This window comes from Papio anubis, chromosome 14 (genome assembly GCF_008728515.1).
Source record: "Papio anubis isolate 15944 chromosome 14, Panubis1.0, whole genome shotgun sequence".
NCBI classification, from domain to species: domain Eukaryota; kingdom Metazoa; phylum Chordata; class Mammalia; order Primates; family Cercopithecidae; genus Papio; species Papio anubis.
Genome location: NC_044989.1, coordinates 91562844 through 91581004, shown reverse-complemented (window position 1 = coordinate 91581004; position 18161 = coordinate 91562844). Strand labels below are relative to the sequence as shown.

Below are 18161 nucleotides of genomic sequence, written 5' to 3'. Positions count from 1 at the left end.
CTTATCTGCTACAATACATGAAGAAAGCAGAGGCTTTTATTTAGCTGTCTTTAACGCTATGCTGTTCTACTGAATTGATCGCTTGGACCCATCTCCCAACCATGCCCAACTTACCTGCTTTAAAAGATGGAGTTCTGGAAGCAGGGTAGGAGCCATCAATTCTTCTTTCGTTTGTTCATACCACTGAGTGCCCTTTACAAACGTAAAAGTCCAGCTACAGTTCACTAGGTAGTCAGTGGAAACAACAAAGAAGAAACATCTCCACGCTCTACCTCCCTCCAACCCTGCAGTTCATACAGAGACCTTAAAATGCCATAAAATCCTCTCTGGTACTCAAATCTTGAAGGACTGATGTCGAAATTCCCCACAGGGTATGTGTCACTTCCCAGCACTTCAAGCCTTGCTCCCCACAGGCCAGCAGGACCAAAGGCCATGCTCCAGTGCGCTGGGTTTCTGCATGTTGCCTTCTCCGTTCGGAAGGAGCTCCACTCAGCGGGCCAGGCCTAGCCCAAACACCGTCCGCTGTGACAGCCCCTCAACCCCACAGCTAACAGCTAAGCGAGGGTGCTTTGCTGCCTCCCCTGCATTCCACACACATCTCCAATTATCACACTCTATTCTCACTGTATCCATGCCTGGCTCCCCAGGGGATAAAGCTTCCTTAAGGAAAATGACAATGTCATCTCATTTTGTACCCCAGAGCCTAGTACAGTTCTGATTCACAGAAGGTACTTAATAATTTGCTGAATGAAAGAAGGATATAAAACTTGTAATCTATTTGTGCATCTAAATGAAAGCTGTCATCAAATACACAATTTTGGGTTTTCAAGTATTCAGCTAACAAATCTAAGAATGGGTCTAACTCAATTAGTTTTATAGAACACTACTGTCAGTCATGTAAAGTTAACAGGGACATTTTCAAACTATAAGCTCTAAGGACAAAAGAGTAGCTGATGATCCCTAAAAAGTGATACCCAGAGAATACAAACAAGCATGAATGGCCTGGCAGGATATACAATAACTTTGGAAGCTTCCATTTTTATGAAAGTTCAACTGACTACTTGTCACCTTTTACTGGACAACACATTTGAAATATTATGACCTGCAAAGACGGATGAGTGGTAATAAAATTACAAGTAAATGATAGGGAGAGATACCTTGTAGGTAACTTCTAAGAGGGCATAGCAGGGCGTGTTTGTGTCCACATCCACAGGCACGAGAAGCCTGGGCTCCGCGGCCAGCACATAGAGGTGCCGGAGAGCCTGGAGATGATACCTGGTCATAAAAAAGACAGAGGGTGGGTAACAAACGACTGTGACAATATGAGCTCTGCAATCTGCTGTTGCCTATGAGCTAAGACAGGACAGAAGCTCAGGTAATATCTTCAGATGAATAGAAATCTTAAAGGCAGATAAGATTCTATTAAAAAGTAGTGGAGAAATTATTTTTTAAACATTTTATATAACTGATCTTTGACCCAATAATTCTTCACTTTAGTCTTCACAGTGAAGAGGTTTTACAGGGAGGTAAAAAGTGTCATAACATGAAAATATTTACTATCAAACTGACCACTTATAAAATCAATCAGTCTCAAAAATCTCTTTCTACTCAACACAGGCATCTGTTTTTATCTTCTCAGAGATTTATTTCTAGTTCTTTTTTTTTTTTTTCTTTTTCCTTAAGGATTGATAGGGAAGAAGGGGAAAGACAGGATGTCAATTCATCTCAGACAGCAAAGTTATTCTACATGTACAAACTTGCACATACATATACACACACGTCCTTGAAATACAGTACATCAAACATCTTTGTGGCTATGGCAATATTTTTCTTTGGGGTTCTCAAAAAGTTTTTTAAACTTTAAGATTTCTATTTTAGAATGTAAAAACAAAGTTTTCATATTTTAAGATCTCATAAAAGAAGGATAGGCTGGGCACAGTGGCTCACGCCTGTAATCCCAGCACTTTGGGAGGCCGAGGCAAGTGGATCACCTGACGTCAGGAGTTCGAGATGAGCCTGGCCAACATGATGAAACCCCGTCTCTACTAAAAATACAAAAGTTAGCCAGGCCTGATGGCACATGCCTGGAATCGCAGCTACTCAGGAGGTTGAGGGAGGAGAATCACTTGAACCCAGGAGACGGAGGTTGCAGTGAGCTGAGATCGCATCACTGCACTGCATCCTGGGCAACAGAGCAAGACTCCCTCTCAGAAGAAAAAACAAAAAAATTGGCCAGGCGCAGTGGCTCACGCCTGTAATCCCAGCACTTTGGGGGCCAAGATGGGTGGATCATGAGGTCAGGAGATCGAGACCATCCTGGCTAACATGGTGCAACCCTGTCTCTACTAAAAATACAAAACAATTAGCCAGGTGCTGTGGCGGGTGCCTGTAGTCCCAGCTACTCAGGAGGCTGAGGTAGGAGAATGGCGTGAATCCGGGAAGCGGAGCTTGCAGTGAGCCGAGATCACGCCACTGCGCTCCAGCCTGGGCAACAGAGCAAGACTCTAATAATAAAAAAAAAAAAAAAGAAGGATAAAATGAGACTTCAATTTTAAAAAGTTTTATAGACAATAACTTCCCTCTTCTTACACAAATGCATTTACTTCTATATATCTATTAAAAGTAAAAATCAATAAAGATCAGAAAAAAACTGACACTAATAAATTACATACAGATTCTCGTCACCAGCAGGGCATGGTGGCTCACGCCTATAATCCCAGCACTTTGGGAGGCCGAGGCGGGCAGATCACAAGGTCAGGAGATACAGACCATCCTGGCTAACAAAGTGAAACCCCATCTCTACTCAAAAATACAAAAAATTAGCCAGGCGTGGTGGCAGGCGCCTGTAGCCCCAGCTACTTGGGAGGCTGAGGCAGGAGAATGGCATGAACCCAGGAGGCGGAGCTTGCAGTGAGCTGAGATCCGGCCACTGCACTCCAGCCTGGGCGACAGAGCGAGACTCCATCCCCCACACACACAAAAAAAGATTCTTGTCACCAAATGGCTTTGTTTATAATAGTTAAGCCAAATAGCTATGACCAACAGCACGTGAGTGTGGCTCTCCACTGTACCCTAGCCAATAACTGGCTTTTAACAACTCAAAAAATCTTTCCTAAATGACAGGCATGAGGCCACATGTCAGAGGTGTATTAACAACAATATTCTTGTGCTGCACCTACCATCAGAGTGTGGTTTTCAGATCAGGGTACTTTTGTAAAACAGCTATCTTTCTTCTGTCATTCATTATACATTATAGTGCAGTTTAAAATGATGACTTATGTTACTGTGATAAGTGCTCCTGACCCTTCTCCCATAAACAATAAAGAGCTCTTGACCTGTCTCTGGGGAGACAACAGGGGATGCCTTCAGTTGAGCACAGTGCTCAGGTGTCTTACAAGGGGCTATTTTCTTCCCTTCCCCCATATGCAAGAGATCTGCTATATCTCAAACTATATCTAGGGAAACTGAGGTGTTGGTGGTTCCTCGTATCCTAAAATGCAGAGCTTTTAACTGCTTTTACATGGTTTGAAGTTCTACTGCTCACTGCCACTTCTAAATTGTCTCTGGTTTTTTGCTGTATGTTGCTTTTCTTGTCCCTTCTATGTCATTTATACAAAATTTCTCGCCATTTATGTGAAAGAGGGGAAAAAAGGAACTCATACAGACATTGCCACTAAATCAGACAAACTTTTCTCTTGGAATTAAATAATTACAGCACAAAAAAGTATCTTGAACTTCCCTTGGCAACTATCCTTTACCTGATGATTTTTCCCCTAAAGACAACTTTATTTAATCTCCTTCTGGATTTAGAGCAGTTCTACAGATCTGAGAATGGCGGAAGACTGGTCAGTCATCAGGTGTCCCAAGTTATCCTCTGGTCTAATACTTTGTGAGATAATTTTCTTAAAAGATTTAGCCATGAATATAAGTTGAAGAACAGAAGGCGGCTAATTTGGAAATAATTCCATGAAACCAAAATACAACCAAATGATCCCCTTAGAGAACTTAATAAGTATCACATTGATGACAGAATCACTAGACTCACCGGTTGTCAGTGCTGTGAGCTGGGAAGTGTGGGTAGAGGGCACAGAGAAGAGCAGCAATGGAAGAATTTGATGTGCTCAAAGAGTACCTGCAAAGTAAGTTTGGTGGGGACAGATGTTATCGATTACATTGCACATACTTTCAAGGCATTCTTGAGAATCAGGAAACTGGGGTATAGTAAGGCATACTGATAAGATGCCCTCATAATACAAGAGTGTCAGTGGTGTGAACATTCCACTTTTCATTTAGTCCTTAGGCCATTTCAAGATCATCACTATTTACAGCCAAAGTAATATCCCATAAATGTTAGATTTCAACCCTTGAAGGAAGGTTTTAACATACAATAGCACAGTAGTGAAGACCATGAATGCAGTCCTAGAAATGATAAATATTGAAGACTCATGTACCAAGTATGCCACCTTCTTATCCAATTTTATTAATATATATGCCTATTTATACAATTATAAATCTCATTTTTAAAAATACAGGATGTTTTAGTTGGTATGTATATAGTTTTTTTTTAATTTCTGTAAAGCATGAGGATTCCTTTAGAATGACTGACTAAATGAAAAGGCAAAAGTTATCACTAAAAACTTACAATGACTGTATAAACAACTATTCCTCCAAATATAAATTCTTTTCTCGCCAATATGATACACTTTTAAGATAAAGTTTTATAGACTTTTAAAATATTCTCTTGGTAAAGGGTCTATTAAAATTTTCCTTAAATTACTTTATTGTTGCTCAAATTTAGTATAGCAAACTGGCAAATTAATCTAAAGTCCCAGAGTTTTTCTAAAAAATATTTTGAAATAAAGATGGTGTAGGATATCACATAAAACCACTTCTAACTATTAAATATAAATATTTTTATTACACACAAACATGTACACACATATACCCAAATCTCTTTCCCTGTCTTTTAAAATAATTGGAGTATTAAATAAGAACTTATAATTCATTACATATGCTTATGTATTTAATGGATTAGAGAGAAGAGATTTCAAATTTTAAGCAAAGAAATACATCTATTTTGGCATGTACATGGAATAAGCCATTTTCTTTGTACCATTTTGGTAAACCAAAATTCAAAGATAAATATTAAGATATTAATGTTAGAAATTTTGGGTAGAAACATAATGGTGTAGCTATGCTAAGTTTAAATGTTGTTAGAGAACATACATGACCATTTAAAAACCAAAAATCACTAGCAAAGCAGTAGCAGAATGGTAGAAAAATCTATTCGATATGAAAGAAGAGCAACGAGAGTCATACAGTTTGGAACAATGAAAGATGTGGAGTAAGAGACATGGAGAGGCTCATTTTGAAAGGAAAAAAATTTCAAAAATCATAGAATAAAATAAGTAAGAATTTTCATAGTAATATTTCTTTAACCATTATTAATTCTAGACAATTAAAGAAAGACAATTCCACAAAACATGTTGAGAGGAAATGCACACCTTTCTGATCATCTTTACTTTTTGTACTTCTGAAAAGATGAGTTCCAATGGTGAGCTCAGTCTTAAAGAAGAGGGGAAAATTAGCCTACGTAGACATTGTGGCCATTGACCAAGGTCACACACACTAGAGCTAAATATATGCAGGGGTATACCATATTCACAGAATGGAAGACAATACTGTAACAGGTTCTAATCTCAGACACATAGAATCTTAACACAGACACATAGAATCAAGGCAATTCTGATCAATATTTTATCAGGTTATATAGCATGGAACAGATGCCAATATTTATATGAAAATGCAAGGAGCCAAGAGAAAAACACACTTTTGAAGAAGAAAACTCAGGTTGAAGGATTTACTCAACTGGATACCAAGGACTCATAAGACAGTATAGTACTGGTGCAAGTACAGAAAAACAGACCAGTAGACCCTAATAGCCCAGAAATAAACACAGGTGTACAGACACTTAACTTATATAATAGAGGTGGTACTACAGAGCAGTGGAGAAGGATAAACTTTTCAATAGCAGTGGGAAAAAAAACACAGAGAAAAATCCGTACCAGGTAGATTTTAGATCCAAATGTGAATGGAAAAGCTAAAAACTTTTAGAAGATAAAATAGGAGAATATCTCCTTTTCTCTGGGCAAGAAAATATTTCATAAGCAGGACAAAAAAGTAAAAACTATAAAAGAAAAACATTAATAATTATGTCATCAAAAGACACCACTGAGAGAGTGAAAAGGCAAACAAGCCCTGGGGTGGCAAAGATAACTGCAACAAACAAAACCAACCAAGGGCTTAGGACATAGTTTAAAGAATCCACAGAAATCAATACAAAGCTAAACCAATGTGGAGCAGTCAACCTCATCACAACAGAAAGTAGAATGGTGGCTGCCAGAGGCTGGTGGGAAGGGCAAACAGGGAGTTGTTAATGGGTATAGAGTGTCAGTTTTGCAAAATGAAAAATTTCTAGAGATTAGTTGCACAACAATGTGAATATACTTAACACTACTTAATTGCATACTTAAAATTTGATAAATTTTATGTTATATGTATTTTACCACAAATAAAAATTTTAAAATAAATACAAAAACTGGGTAGCAAGAGACTTGGACATCACAAAAGAGGTTTTGCCGTTGGCTATTAAAAGTATAAAATGGTACTCAAGAACATGATTCAGAAATACAGAAATTAAAGCTACCGTGAGACCCTGTTATATACCTACTAGTTGGCTAAAACTAAAAAGACTATAACAATAACAAGGGTTGACAAGGATATGGAACAACTGGAATATCACATCCTGCCCATGAGTATGTAAAATGGTACAAGTGCACTGCAGCACTGATGGTATTATTCACTGAAGGTGAATACACACCTATAACCTATGATCCAATTCCACACAGAGATCTATATACAACAAAATCAAAGACACGTACAACTTTCCCTAACAGCATTGTTCATAACAGCCTCAAACTAGAAGCAAGGAGCATATCCATCAATGGGGGAGATCAATAAAATGTGGTACAATCATACAATGAAATGTAATACAACTTGAATTACAATTACAACTTGAAATACAACTTGTATTACAACTTGAAACTTGTAATACAAGAAACTGAAACTTGAATAATCCATTGCTACACACAACATGAATCTTACAAACATAATGTTGAGCAAAAGTAAAGTGCAAAAGGATGCATCATGTATAATTCAATTTAAATGTCAAAAACAGGCAAAACCAATCTAAGGTGTTATAAGACTAGACAGTGGCTAACTTTGGGGTAAGGAAGATAATAGTGATTGAGAGGGGCGCATGGCAGAAGCAGAGATGGGTGTCATAAGTTGCAAGTGCTATACGGAATCTTGATCTACACGATAACAAAGAGATTTTTCTATGGTAGACAGCTCTTTGACCTATGATGTGTAGACTTTTTTGTATATGTGTTTTTATTCATTACGGATCATCTAAAGCTAGGGCAGTCTTATAAAGGATGTAGTCAGGAATGACAGATGTTGGAAAAAGATCAAGAACATTGAAAACTAAGAAAATGTCACAGGATCTGTATATGATTTTGTTTGTGACCATTCTGTGAAAGTAGTTTAGTGGAGCGGTAAAATTTTTAACCAGTTGGGCACAAGCAGTGATGCACTGAAGCACTGAGCACAGAGTATTCTGAGAAATAACAGTGATGCTCAGTGTGTCAGAGAGGAAAGTAAATCTACTGAGTAGACCATAAGCTGACGGTTAAACTACAAAGAAGCCCATCAGTGGAATAATGCTGCTAGATAAGCTAAGAGCTAGTCGGAATTTAAATTTTTCATGTATCTTCAAGATTAAAGCAAGTCACCCTTATAGATCTCACCAATGAGATCTTTTCATTGGAAAAAATACATATTCACTTACCTTCCTCCTCCCAAAAACAGAAGTCCAAGGGCCATGTGGTGGGCTAAGTGAAAACCATAGTTCATTTCACCACCCGTTTTCATGTGTAAGAAGCGACAAAGCTGCAAAACCTTTAGGTTTCCCGAGCCAGCCATGACCATGGCGAGAGACAGCAGCACCACACTCAGACAAGTTTCTAGGTTGTAAGGACCTGTCTGCAAGGTGAAGAGATGACATCACTGTAATGTTGTGTTATATTTCTTTATTATCAGAACTAACTTAGCCATCATAAGAAGACTACAAACGTTTGGAACTAAAAAAAAATCTGTAAATACAAATATTTTCCCCAATTATGTAAGTCCAATGGAGATAATTTCAAATACTGAATATCAAGAAGACAAAAATCACTTGGAATGTCACACCCAAAGGTAACTGGTGTTAACATTTTGGCTTTTTCTCTGAATTTTTCCTTTATCTACACATATTTTTTCCAAATGAAATGGAGATGTTACTCTACACAATATTTTTAACCTTTTAAATAACCTATTAGAAGCAAGCTTCACGCATAAAAAAAGTGTTTTTTGTTTGTTTGTTTGTTTGTTTTTTGAGATAGGGTCTCTCACTCTGTCACCCAGACTAAAGTGCAGTGGCGCAGTGTCAGTTCACTGCAGCCTTAACTTCCTGGGGTCAAAGGATTCACCTACCTCAGCCTCCCAAGTAGCTGGGACTATGTGTGTGTCACCATACCTGGCTAATTTTTTATTTTTTTGTAGAGATGGGGTCTCTCTATGTTGCCCAGGCTGATCTCAACCTCCTGGGCTCAAATGATCCTCCTGCTTCAGCCTCTCAAAGTTGCTAGGATTATAGGCGTGAGCCACTGCACCCAGCCACAAAAAATGCTTGTATAACATAATTTTGGTAGCTCCACTGTATAAGAATGCATATATATGCCATAATCAAATTTAATTAACTACTTTTAGACGTTTTTGATGTTTGTAACTTTTCCATGTTATAAATAGTGTTGCATAAATCTATGTAGTTTTTACCAGGAAATAAAATCTCTTAGTCTTGTCATCAGAGAAGCAATGCCTCAAAAGCAACTGAATCCTTACTAAGTACTAATATTTTTTAAAAAGGAAATTCCCAATATTTAATACTGAGACAGAATTACATGAGGTATGACAATCCATGAATATTATGGCCTTTCTTATTCTCTTGTCACAAGAACTAGATACCTGTGCCTTCTTCCAGTGTAATCATATTCTCACTAATATCCCAAAACAAAAATAAAAAGATGAGCTAATGGTTCTTCAAATCTCTCATTCTACATTCAAACAAACAGCAGCAATATCTGATAACACATAAGTAACTGGATTATCAGTAAATTTTTTTCAAGTTTAATTTTATTCCCAAGGAGAATGATAAAAATACTTACAACAGAAGCATTAGGTGCAGACAAATAAGTCATAAAATCTTTTGCAAATTTATGCTAGAAAAACAAAAGAAAAAATTCAAAGTTAAAAGAAGATCTTAAGGCTTTGTTAAAACAAAACAAAAAAAAAGAACACAGTAAACTAAAATACTTCTTACCAAACAGTTAAATGCTGATAAGTTTTCTGAGCCAGCAAATCGAAAACCCAGAGACAAACAGGCTCCTGCAATTATGTAGACATGTGCTTGCCTAAAAACAGGTGACAAGAAATTTAATAGTCATTATTTTACTTTAAAATTAACTTGAAATAAGTAACAATAAATATTCCAGTTCTCTAAGTTAGTTTACATCTTTCTGGGAATGATCAAGTGTGCCTCTACTCAGTCAGCAGATTTCTTTTTTTTTTCAGATTTTTTTTTTTCAGAAGCATCGGGTCACCCTAACTCGTGAAGTTTGCCCCTTGCCTACAGTTTCATATGCAGCAAAAACAATTTTTAAAATTATTGCCAATTTGTTTTAGTGGAAAGGATAAAAGACAAATACATACAAGTTAAATCTCCAATATTATTTTTTGAGGCCAAGAGCTCTATACTTCAGAGAGCTTTAACCAACGTCATGAACATCTGATAAAAAATGGTTAGAAACGCCTGGGATTCAGAATTACTTAAATCAAGGACAATATGACTCCTACACAGTATATTTCAATTTATTTATCTGATAGATGCTAGGATAGATAATTTGCATTATACATCACTTACGACAAAGTTTCCAAATTCAAATCCTCTGAGCAAGGCAATTCGATTTCACTGAGAGAGATACTATTTTCTCTTATAATCTGTCAATATAGAAAGCAAGAATACTTAGATATCAACGTTCTCATTGCAAATATTTAATAATCTAAAGAACAACACACTGCTTATCACAGCTATATTTATATAAAGTAAGCTTTACCAAACCATTTCACTCAAAAGCCTATATTTTAACCACATTGAATGCAAATTTCAAATCTAAGATGGGCTAAGTAAGAATAATAATTAAGGCTGGGTGCGGTGGCTCACACCTGTAATCCCAGCACTTTGGGAAGCCTAGGCAGGCGGATCACCAGGTCAGGAGTTCGAGACCAGCCTGACCAACATGATGAAACCCCGTCTCAACTAAAAATACAAAAATTAGCCAGGCGTGGTGGTGCATGCCTGTAATCCCAGCTACTCAGGAGGCTGAGGCAGGAGAATCGCTTGAACCAGGGAGGCGGAGGTTGCGGTGAGCAGAGATCGCGCCACTGCACTCCAGCCTGGGCGACAGAGTGAGACTCTGTCTCAAAAAAAAAAAAAAGAAGAAGAAGAATTAAATAGGGCTGAACAAATATAAACAGGAAGACGAAAGTATATTCTGAATCAATAACACTGTCATAATATTGCATACCAGTCAACTGAAATACAAAGATGATGGCTTTAGAATTGGGGCAGGGGTGAAGGGAAGAAGTAGGAAAAGAGAAATAGGAAAGAACTCTAATCAGACGTATTCTTCTTTACAGGAGGTTTCCAGTATTAATCCAACATACCTACCACAGGTGAGGTTATTCACTAGGCTAATTACCCAAGCTAAGCTAAACTGTCAATGTGTTTATCAGCTACGTTACAACTATTGTTTAGAAAAGACATTCTTTTCCTTTTAGTATAGGTAATGAACAATTTATCAAAAGATATATACAGAATATCTAGCTGTAACAACCAAGAACAGATTTGATCCTTTTCTCCTAAAAGAAAAAAAGCCAAAAAAGATAAAGCTATATATTTGCTAAATATATGAATGCATTTAAGATTTATTCTTTTAATCTTTTGAGATTTCTTAGATTTCTTAACATTTCAGGATGTTTTCTTCAATACAACAATAAATATTGGCCGAACGCAGTGGCTCACGCCTGTAATCCCAGCACTTTGGGAGGCAAGGCAGGCAGATCACTTGAAGCCTAGAGTTCGAGACCTGCCTGGCCAACACGGTGAAACCCCGTTTCTACTGAAAAAAAAACAAAAAATTAGCTGGGTCTGTAATCCCAGCTACTCAGGAGGCTGAGGCACAAGAATCGTTTGAGCCCAGTAAGTGGAGGTTGCAGGGAGCCAAGATCGCATCACTGCACTCCAGCCTGGGCAACAGAGTGAGACCCTGTCTCAGTCTCAAAAAAAATAAATAAATAAAATAAAGTAAATAAATATTCAGAAGGCACTTATAATATAGTCTTCTTAGGTACTGAATATCACCAAATCAGACTTAAAATATCTTTCTCCTTTTTTTTTTTTTTTGCCTTGAGACAGGGTCTCCCTCTGTCACTCAGGTTGGAGTACAGTGGTGCGATCACGGCTCATTGCAGCCCTACCTCCCAGACCAAGCAATCCTCCCATCTCAGCTTCCCAACTAGCTAGGACTACAGGTGCACACCACCATGCTTGGCTAATTTTCGTATTTTTTTGTAGAGATGGGATCTCACTATATTGCCCAGGCTGGTCTTGAACTGCCGGGCTTAAGCAATCCACCCTCCTTGGCCTCCCCAAGTGCTAGGATTATAGGCGTGAGTCACCGCACCCTGTGTGTAAACTTTTTTATGAAAGAAAAAGTGCTATGAAGATGCTAGTTGTTATTTTACATATGCCCTAAGTTCAAACAGACATATGGTTTACAAAGTGACCTTTCATTTAAAAAAAAAAAAAAAAATCCTCCTTTTAACGCTAGGTGGCTCACTACAAGGAACCCTGCTCCAGAATCAATGTAGCTCCAGATGAGAACCCAAAGAAAAGTGGAGGCTGATAGGAAATATCAAGGAGGAGAACTGTGAAATTGTTCTCTCTCCTATTTGTAGTATCCCTGTTGTAGTAAAGATCAAATATAACATTATAAAGTCCAAAGTAAAAAAAGAGATTATTCTATACTAAAAGTCCAAAAACCATATTTTCATAAAAATGAAAAACAGCCACTGGTTTTTGTGCTTTTTTTTTTTTTTTTTTTTTAAAGTAGAGACAGGGTTTCGCCACATTGGCCAGGCTGGTCTTGAACTCCTGGCCTCAAGTGACGTGCCCACGTTGGCTTCCCAAAGTGCTGGGATTACAGGCATGAGCCACTACACCAGGCCACAAAAAAGACCACTCTCTGACATGAATTTATACTTTCCACTTTGGAATTACAGTTACTTGTATACGTGTTTAATCTCAGTAAGCTAAACCTAGTACATTTAATAAAGTTTTTTGAGAACACTCTACATGTCTGGTGTATCTTTAATGTATTACAGAACTTAGCATGTGCCTTGCATTTACAGAGGATTAATGAGTATGTGCTGAATGAAGGAGTGAAAGAAAAAGCATTTCATCCTACAATATACATTTTAAAGAGCACTTTCCAACCAACTAAAAGCTCTGACATCTGAATAGGCTAGCAGTCAAAATTATGGTAACAAATGAGCGAGTCATTTAAAACAATTCTTCCTCACCTCTTTCATATCAGTGATTAACAAAACTGGAAGAACTAAACAAATAAAAACAAACCTAGGAGTTCTACTTCCTCAAATAATAGATGAATAAACTCCTATCGGGTCCAACTCATACAACAAGTATAAACCCTAGACAAAATATAAAATCCAAACTATCTATGGCAGGAGTCAGTAAACTATTTCTACAAGGGTCAAATAGTAAATATCAGCAACTACTGATCTATGCATTTGTAACAAAAAACAGCTACAGACAGTAAGTAAACAAATGGGCATGGCCATATTCCAATTAAATTTTCTTTCTAAAAAATCAGGTGGGCTTAATTCACCAACTCCTGACTCAAGGCACTGGAGTGAGAACAAAAGCAAGCAGATTCTAGAGGGGACAGTTGATTCATGGAAGAGAGGAACAACACTAGGTACATTTTCCTTTCCTTGGTTTCCACTCTGAAAGCAGGTCTGTCTGGGCCAAGAAAGACGACAAAAGCTACAATTAAAAGCTCACAACCTTCTTGGCCTTAACAACCAGGATACAGGAAAATACCACACCCATTGGGAGGACAGGACAGAATACTACAAAGAAGAGAGCCACAGACACAGGGCCCCAAGCTCTGTGTATATAAATTCTGTGCAAATGTCTGCCTGATCCACGAACAATGTGTGCACAGGGCAGACTCCAACAGCCCACAGGATAAAGACGTGTACCAAGATTAGAGCTAGCAACCAAGAGAGAGTGACAATCTGATTCCAAGTAAATCAATTGGTTGCTTTAAAACAAAATGTATATATCTGGGTTTACTGTGCCTGAACTACAAACAATGTGGTTTACGCTAACACACATTCTCCTGAGAATCTGGAACTTTAGTACATGCAAAGCAGAGGGTACCTTACCTACATGTCAGCTCCCAATTAAAAACTTGGGCACTGAGTCTCTGATGAGCTTCCCTGGTAGGCAACCTCAACCTGTACCTCATATCATAACCAAAATTACTTTGAAATGAATTATGTAAGTATACATAAAAACTAAAACTTTGGAGGCTTTTACAGAGAAGTAGAAGAGAGTATCTTCATGATGGGGTTAGACAAATGATTTTTTTCATAGGAATAGAGAATAACCACAAAAGAAAAAATCGACAAATCAGACATTATTTAACACTGTAAAATCTTATGCTCATCAAAACTATTACTAAGAAAATGAATATGCAAGCCACAGACTGGGAGGGATATTTGCAAAAGAAATCTGACAAAGAACAGGTTTCCAGAATGCATAAAAAACTCCAGCAACGCAGTAATAAAAATACAAAATTTTTTAAAAAATAAGCAAAGGACATGCACAGACACTTCACAAAAAGATAGATGGAGGACCAATAAACCAACGAAAAAGTTATCAACATCAATAGCCAGCAGAGAAATGCAAATTTAAACAACAATGAGAATATCATTACATATTCATCAGCAGCACTAAAATTTAAGAAATTAACACCACTAAATATCGGTGAGATGTGCAACAGCCAACACTCTCAAACACTGTTGGTCAATGTGTCAAATGGTACAGCCGCTTTGGGAAAGGATTTATTAGTTCTAACAAAACTAAATATACCGTCTACCCTATGCCTCAGTCATTCCAACCCTACCTAATAGGACCGCAAATGGAATACACAGGATCCCTAATCCGAAAATCCAAAATCCAAAGTGCTTAAAATCCGAACCCTTTTGAACATTAACATGATGCCCAAAGGAAATGCTCATTGGAGTATTTCAGGCTTCAGAGTTTCAGATTAGGGATGCTCAACCAGTAAGTATAATTTCAAGTATTCCAAAATTCAACAACGCTTCTGGTCCCAACCATTTCAGATAAGAAATACTCAATCTGTATCACCTAATAATAAAAAGGAGAATGAACTATTAATATACTCAATATCTTGAAAACATTGAAAGAAGTCTTATACAAAAGGGTATATGCTGTATGTGACTTCATTAATATAAAGTTCTACATCAGGAAATTAATACATTTTGGGGGAAAAACAAAATTCATATTGGTTACCCTGGGGGCAGGGGTGAATGCACAAAGCGGGAAGGGGCACAAGGGACAGAGGCTGGTTTCCACAGGCCTATATGTTAGTTAGTCAAATCTTATCCAATAGGATACTTAAAATTGGTGCATTTCACAATATATAAATCTTATCTTAAAAGGAAAAAATATAAATATCAATTACAGTTAATATGTATGGTACAATTTCAGGATGGAGTATATTACTGTTTGGAACTAACATCGAAATTCATCAAAAAATGTTGGATTAGGTAGAGGAATAGATAAGTGGATAAGTGATTAAACATGTTTATATCATAAAATATTATTGTAGAGTCTATAGGTGATGTGGATGTTCATATAAACTTCTTTCAACCTTTGAGATTTTTCTTCTGAAAATACTGAAAGAAACAATCTACATAAAGAAACTGAGACCACTGGGCATGGACAGTTGACTAAGGGCAGTGGTTAGTTACAATATTCAATTTTGAGTTTTTACCAAAAAAATCCGTTTATTTTTAACTAGTATATTTGCCTTATCAAATAAATATGATATAAAGCAATTAAAAGAGTTATTATATTAGGAGATCTAAAATTGTCATGAAGTAAAATAGCATCTTAGAAATGTGCATTTAGGCCAGGCACAGTGGCTCATGCCTGTAATCCCAGCACTTTGGGAGGCCAAGAAGGGTGGATCACAAGGTCAGGATATCGAGACCAACCTGGCTAACACAGTGAAACCCTGTCTCTACTAAAAATACAAAAAATTAGCTGGGCGTGGTGGCGGGCGCCTGTAATCCCAGCTACTCGGGAGGCTGAGGCAGGAAAATGGCGGGAACCCGGGAGGCAGAGCTTGCAGTGAGCCGAGATCGCGCCACTCACTCCAGCCTGGGCAACGGAGTGAGACTCCGTCTCAAAAATAAAAAATAAAAGAAATGTGTATTTAATTATGATAAAAATATCAGGAACACTTTTTTAGAGTATTTTGGCAAACGTTTAGTTTTTTTCTTTCATTTTTTAACTCCCACACGACACCGATATTCATATTTAATTTTTAAAAACTACAATTTCTAGGGACCTGAGGCTGAAAGAGAAGACTGCGGTCTGTGCAGCACAGAATCTTAAAATGAAAGTTCTTAGGTCTTTAAGAAGTATCCTGATGATCAATATTGCCTTCATAAGAAAAAATATTTTACAGAATTTTGAAAAATCCCATAAGATATCATAATTTTATGCTACTAAAGATATAATATTTATTGTATGTACTTACTTGAGGAACATTGCTGTCAACCCACTTGGAATTTGGTAAAATATCATCCCACAAAATCAGGCATCGAGCAAGTGTCTTAAAAATGCAACAGAGATAAAATTAATTAGAGCAGGTAAAGTTCACAGACTTTATAACAATGATAATAAACAGACAATTTAAGAATCAGTTCCCAACTGATGAGAATTTTGAAAAATAAGTATATGCAAATACAGGAAAAATAAGTATATGCAAATGCTTAGGGCACTAAGCATTAGTGCCCTAATGCTTACAGGCACTAATAAACCTATTGTAAGTCGAAAATACCTTAAGCTGAAAATACATTTAGGCCAGGCTCAGTGGCTCATGCCTGTAATCCCAGCACTTTGGGAGACCATGGCGGGCAGATCACTGCAGGTCAGGAGTTTGAGACCACCCTGGCCAACATGGTGAAACCCCATCTCTACTAAAAATACAAAAATTAACCGAGCATGGTAGCACATGCCAGTAGTCCCAGCTACTCAGGAGGCTGAGGCACAAGAATAGCTTGAACCCAGGAGGCGAAGGTTGCAGTGAGCCAAGATGGTGTCATTGCACTCCAGCCTGGGCAACAGAGCGAGACTCCATCTTATTAAAAAAAAAAAAGGAAAAAGAAAACACATTTAATACACCTTGCCTGCCAAACATCACAGCTCAGCCTAGCCTACCTTAAACATGCTCCAAACACTCACATTAGCCTATAATTGAGTGAAATTACTATAAATTCTCATAGTAAACTGTGGAGGATGGGTCGTTTACCCTTACAACTGCATGGCTGACTGGGAGCTGCAGCTTGCTGCCGTTACCCAACACCAGGAGAGCATCATACCGCCAGGAGTACGAGAAAAAATTAAAAATCAAAATTGGAAATATAGTTTCTACTGAATGAGTACCACTTTCACACTATGGTTAAGTTAAGAATCCTAAGTTGGGAATCATCTGTAGTATCAACCTAAACTACTCACTAAAATAAAGATTTAAATTTTAACAAAGAAAAACTAAAATTGAGTTGAACATCATCAAAGTTTAGAGGGCTTTGGGGGTACTTCTTAAAACGTACTCTGGAAAAGAAAAAAATCACAAAGGAAAGAATCATAGCTCTATCTACATCATAATTTAAAAGCTTCCATATGCTCAGTTTAAACATCAGAAAAAAAAGAATTACAGGGAAAATTTTAGACAATTAAGTCAAATTGTTATTTTCTTTAGATTCAACCTTAACAGTATTATTACATCCCTGATAGTAATCCAAAAATGTAAAATAAAGCAGTAAAAAAGTCCTAATCATTTGTTGCTTTTTAGGAAGTTTTGAATGATAATGTGAGAAAGTGAAACGTCACTCCAAGTATTATATATCAATGTGGTTACCTTTCTTGGGATTCCCAAAGTCCTATTTGCGAAATTTCAAATGAACACTGCCAATTAGATATGCATGACAAATTAAAAATAAAAGGCTCTCTTGTAAAGACATTTGTGTTTGCTATTTATTCATTCATTCATTCATTCATGGAGACCAGCCTATGTTGCCCAGGCTGGCCTCAAACTCCTGGGCTCAAGCAATTCTCCTGTCTCAACCTTCTGAAGTGCTGGGATTACAGGCATAAGCCACTGTGCCTGGCTTACAAGCTAAGTTTAAGAACCATAAACAGACTTCTCATGTTAACACAAATGAAAAATGACAAAGCATACCCTAAGCAAGAGAAATTCTGGCTTCACGAAGTCCAACAAATACATGGTGTCAGGGGCTCGCAGCCAATCTGCAATAGATCTGGTGGTGGAGGAAAACAGTAAGGGACACTGCTCAAGTAGAGAGCAAGACAATCAAGAATCTCAAGATCTGTTTCAAAACATTTCTTCCCACTCCACTACTGCTCTACACATTTTTCACGATACTTTACACCTTCTAACGTAATAGTTATTATAGATGTACATGTATGTCTTACTATAACATAAGCTCCATGAGGGCAGATATTTTTAGTTTTGCTCAATGAAATATCCCCAGTGCCAAGGAAGCATTGCCCTGCACATTCATCCAAACAGTAAATGATAAAT

The 18161-nt window shown here is 37.4% G+C and overlaps 1 protein-coding gene across 8 annotated transcripts in view; it reads right to left on the bottom strand.

Moving 5' to 3' along the window:
• The window catches only part of ANAPC1 (anaphase promoting complex subunit 1), a 118225-nt gene that overhangs the window by 14830 nt on the left and 85234 nt on the right, over nt 1–18161 (bottom strand). For 7 of the 8 annotated variants that reach the window (XM_009184949.4, XM_017947860.3, XM_003909124.5 and 4 more), the window contains 9 exons: nt 17799–17877; nt 16095–16169; nt 10079–10155; nt 9479–9569; nt 9324–9377; nt 7910–8103; nt 4046–4132; nt 1158–1275; nt 115–192 (listed from right to left, as the gene is read on the bottom strand). In XM_009184949.4, coding sequence (XP_009183213.1) covers nt 115–192; nt 1158–1275; nt 4046–4132; nt 7910–8103; nt 9324–9377; nt 9479–9569; nt 10079–10155; nt 16095–16169; nt 17799–17877 — 853 coding nt within the window. The remainder of the gene's footprint in view (nt 1–114; nt 193–1157; nt 1276–4045; nt 4133–7909; nt 8104–9323; nt 9378–9478; nt 9570–10078; nt 10156–16094; nt 16170–17798; nt 17878–18161) is intronic. The other variant, XM_021925199.2, reaches the window with a different exon arrangement.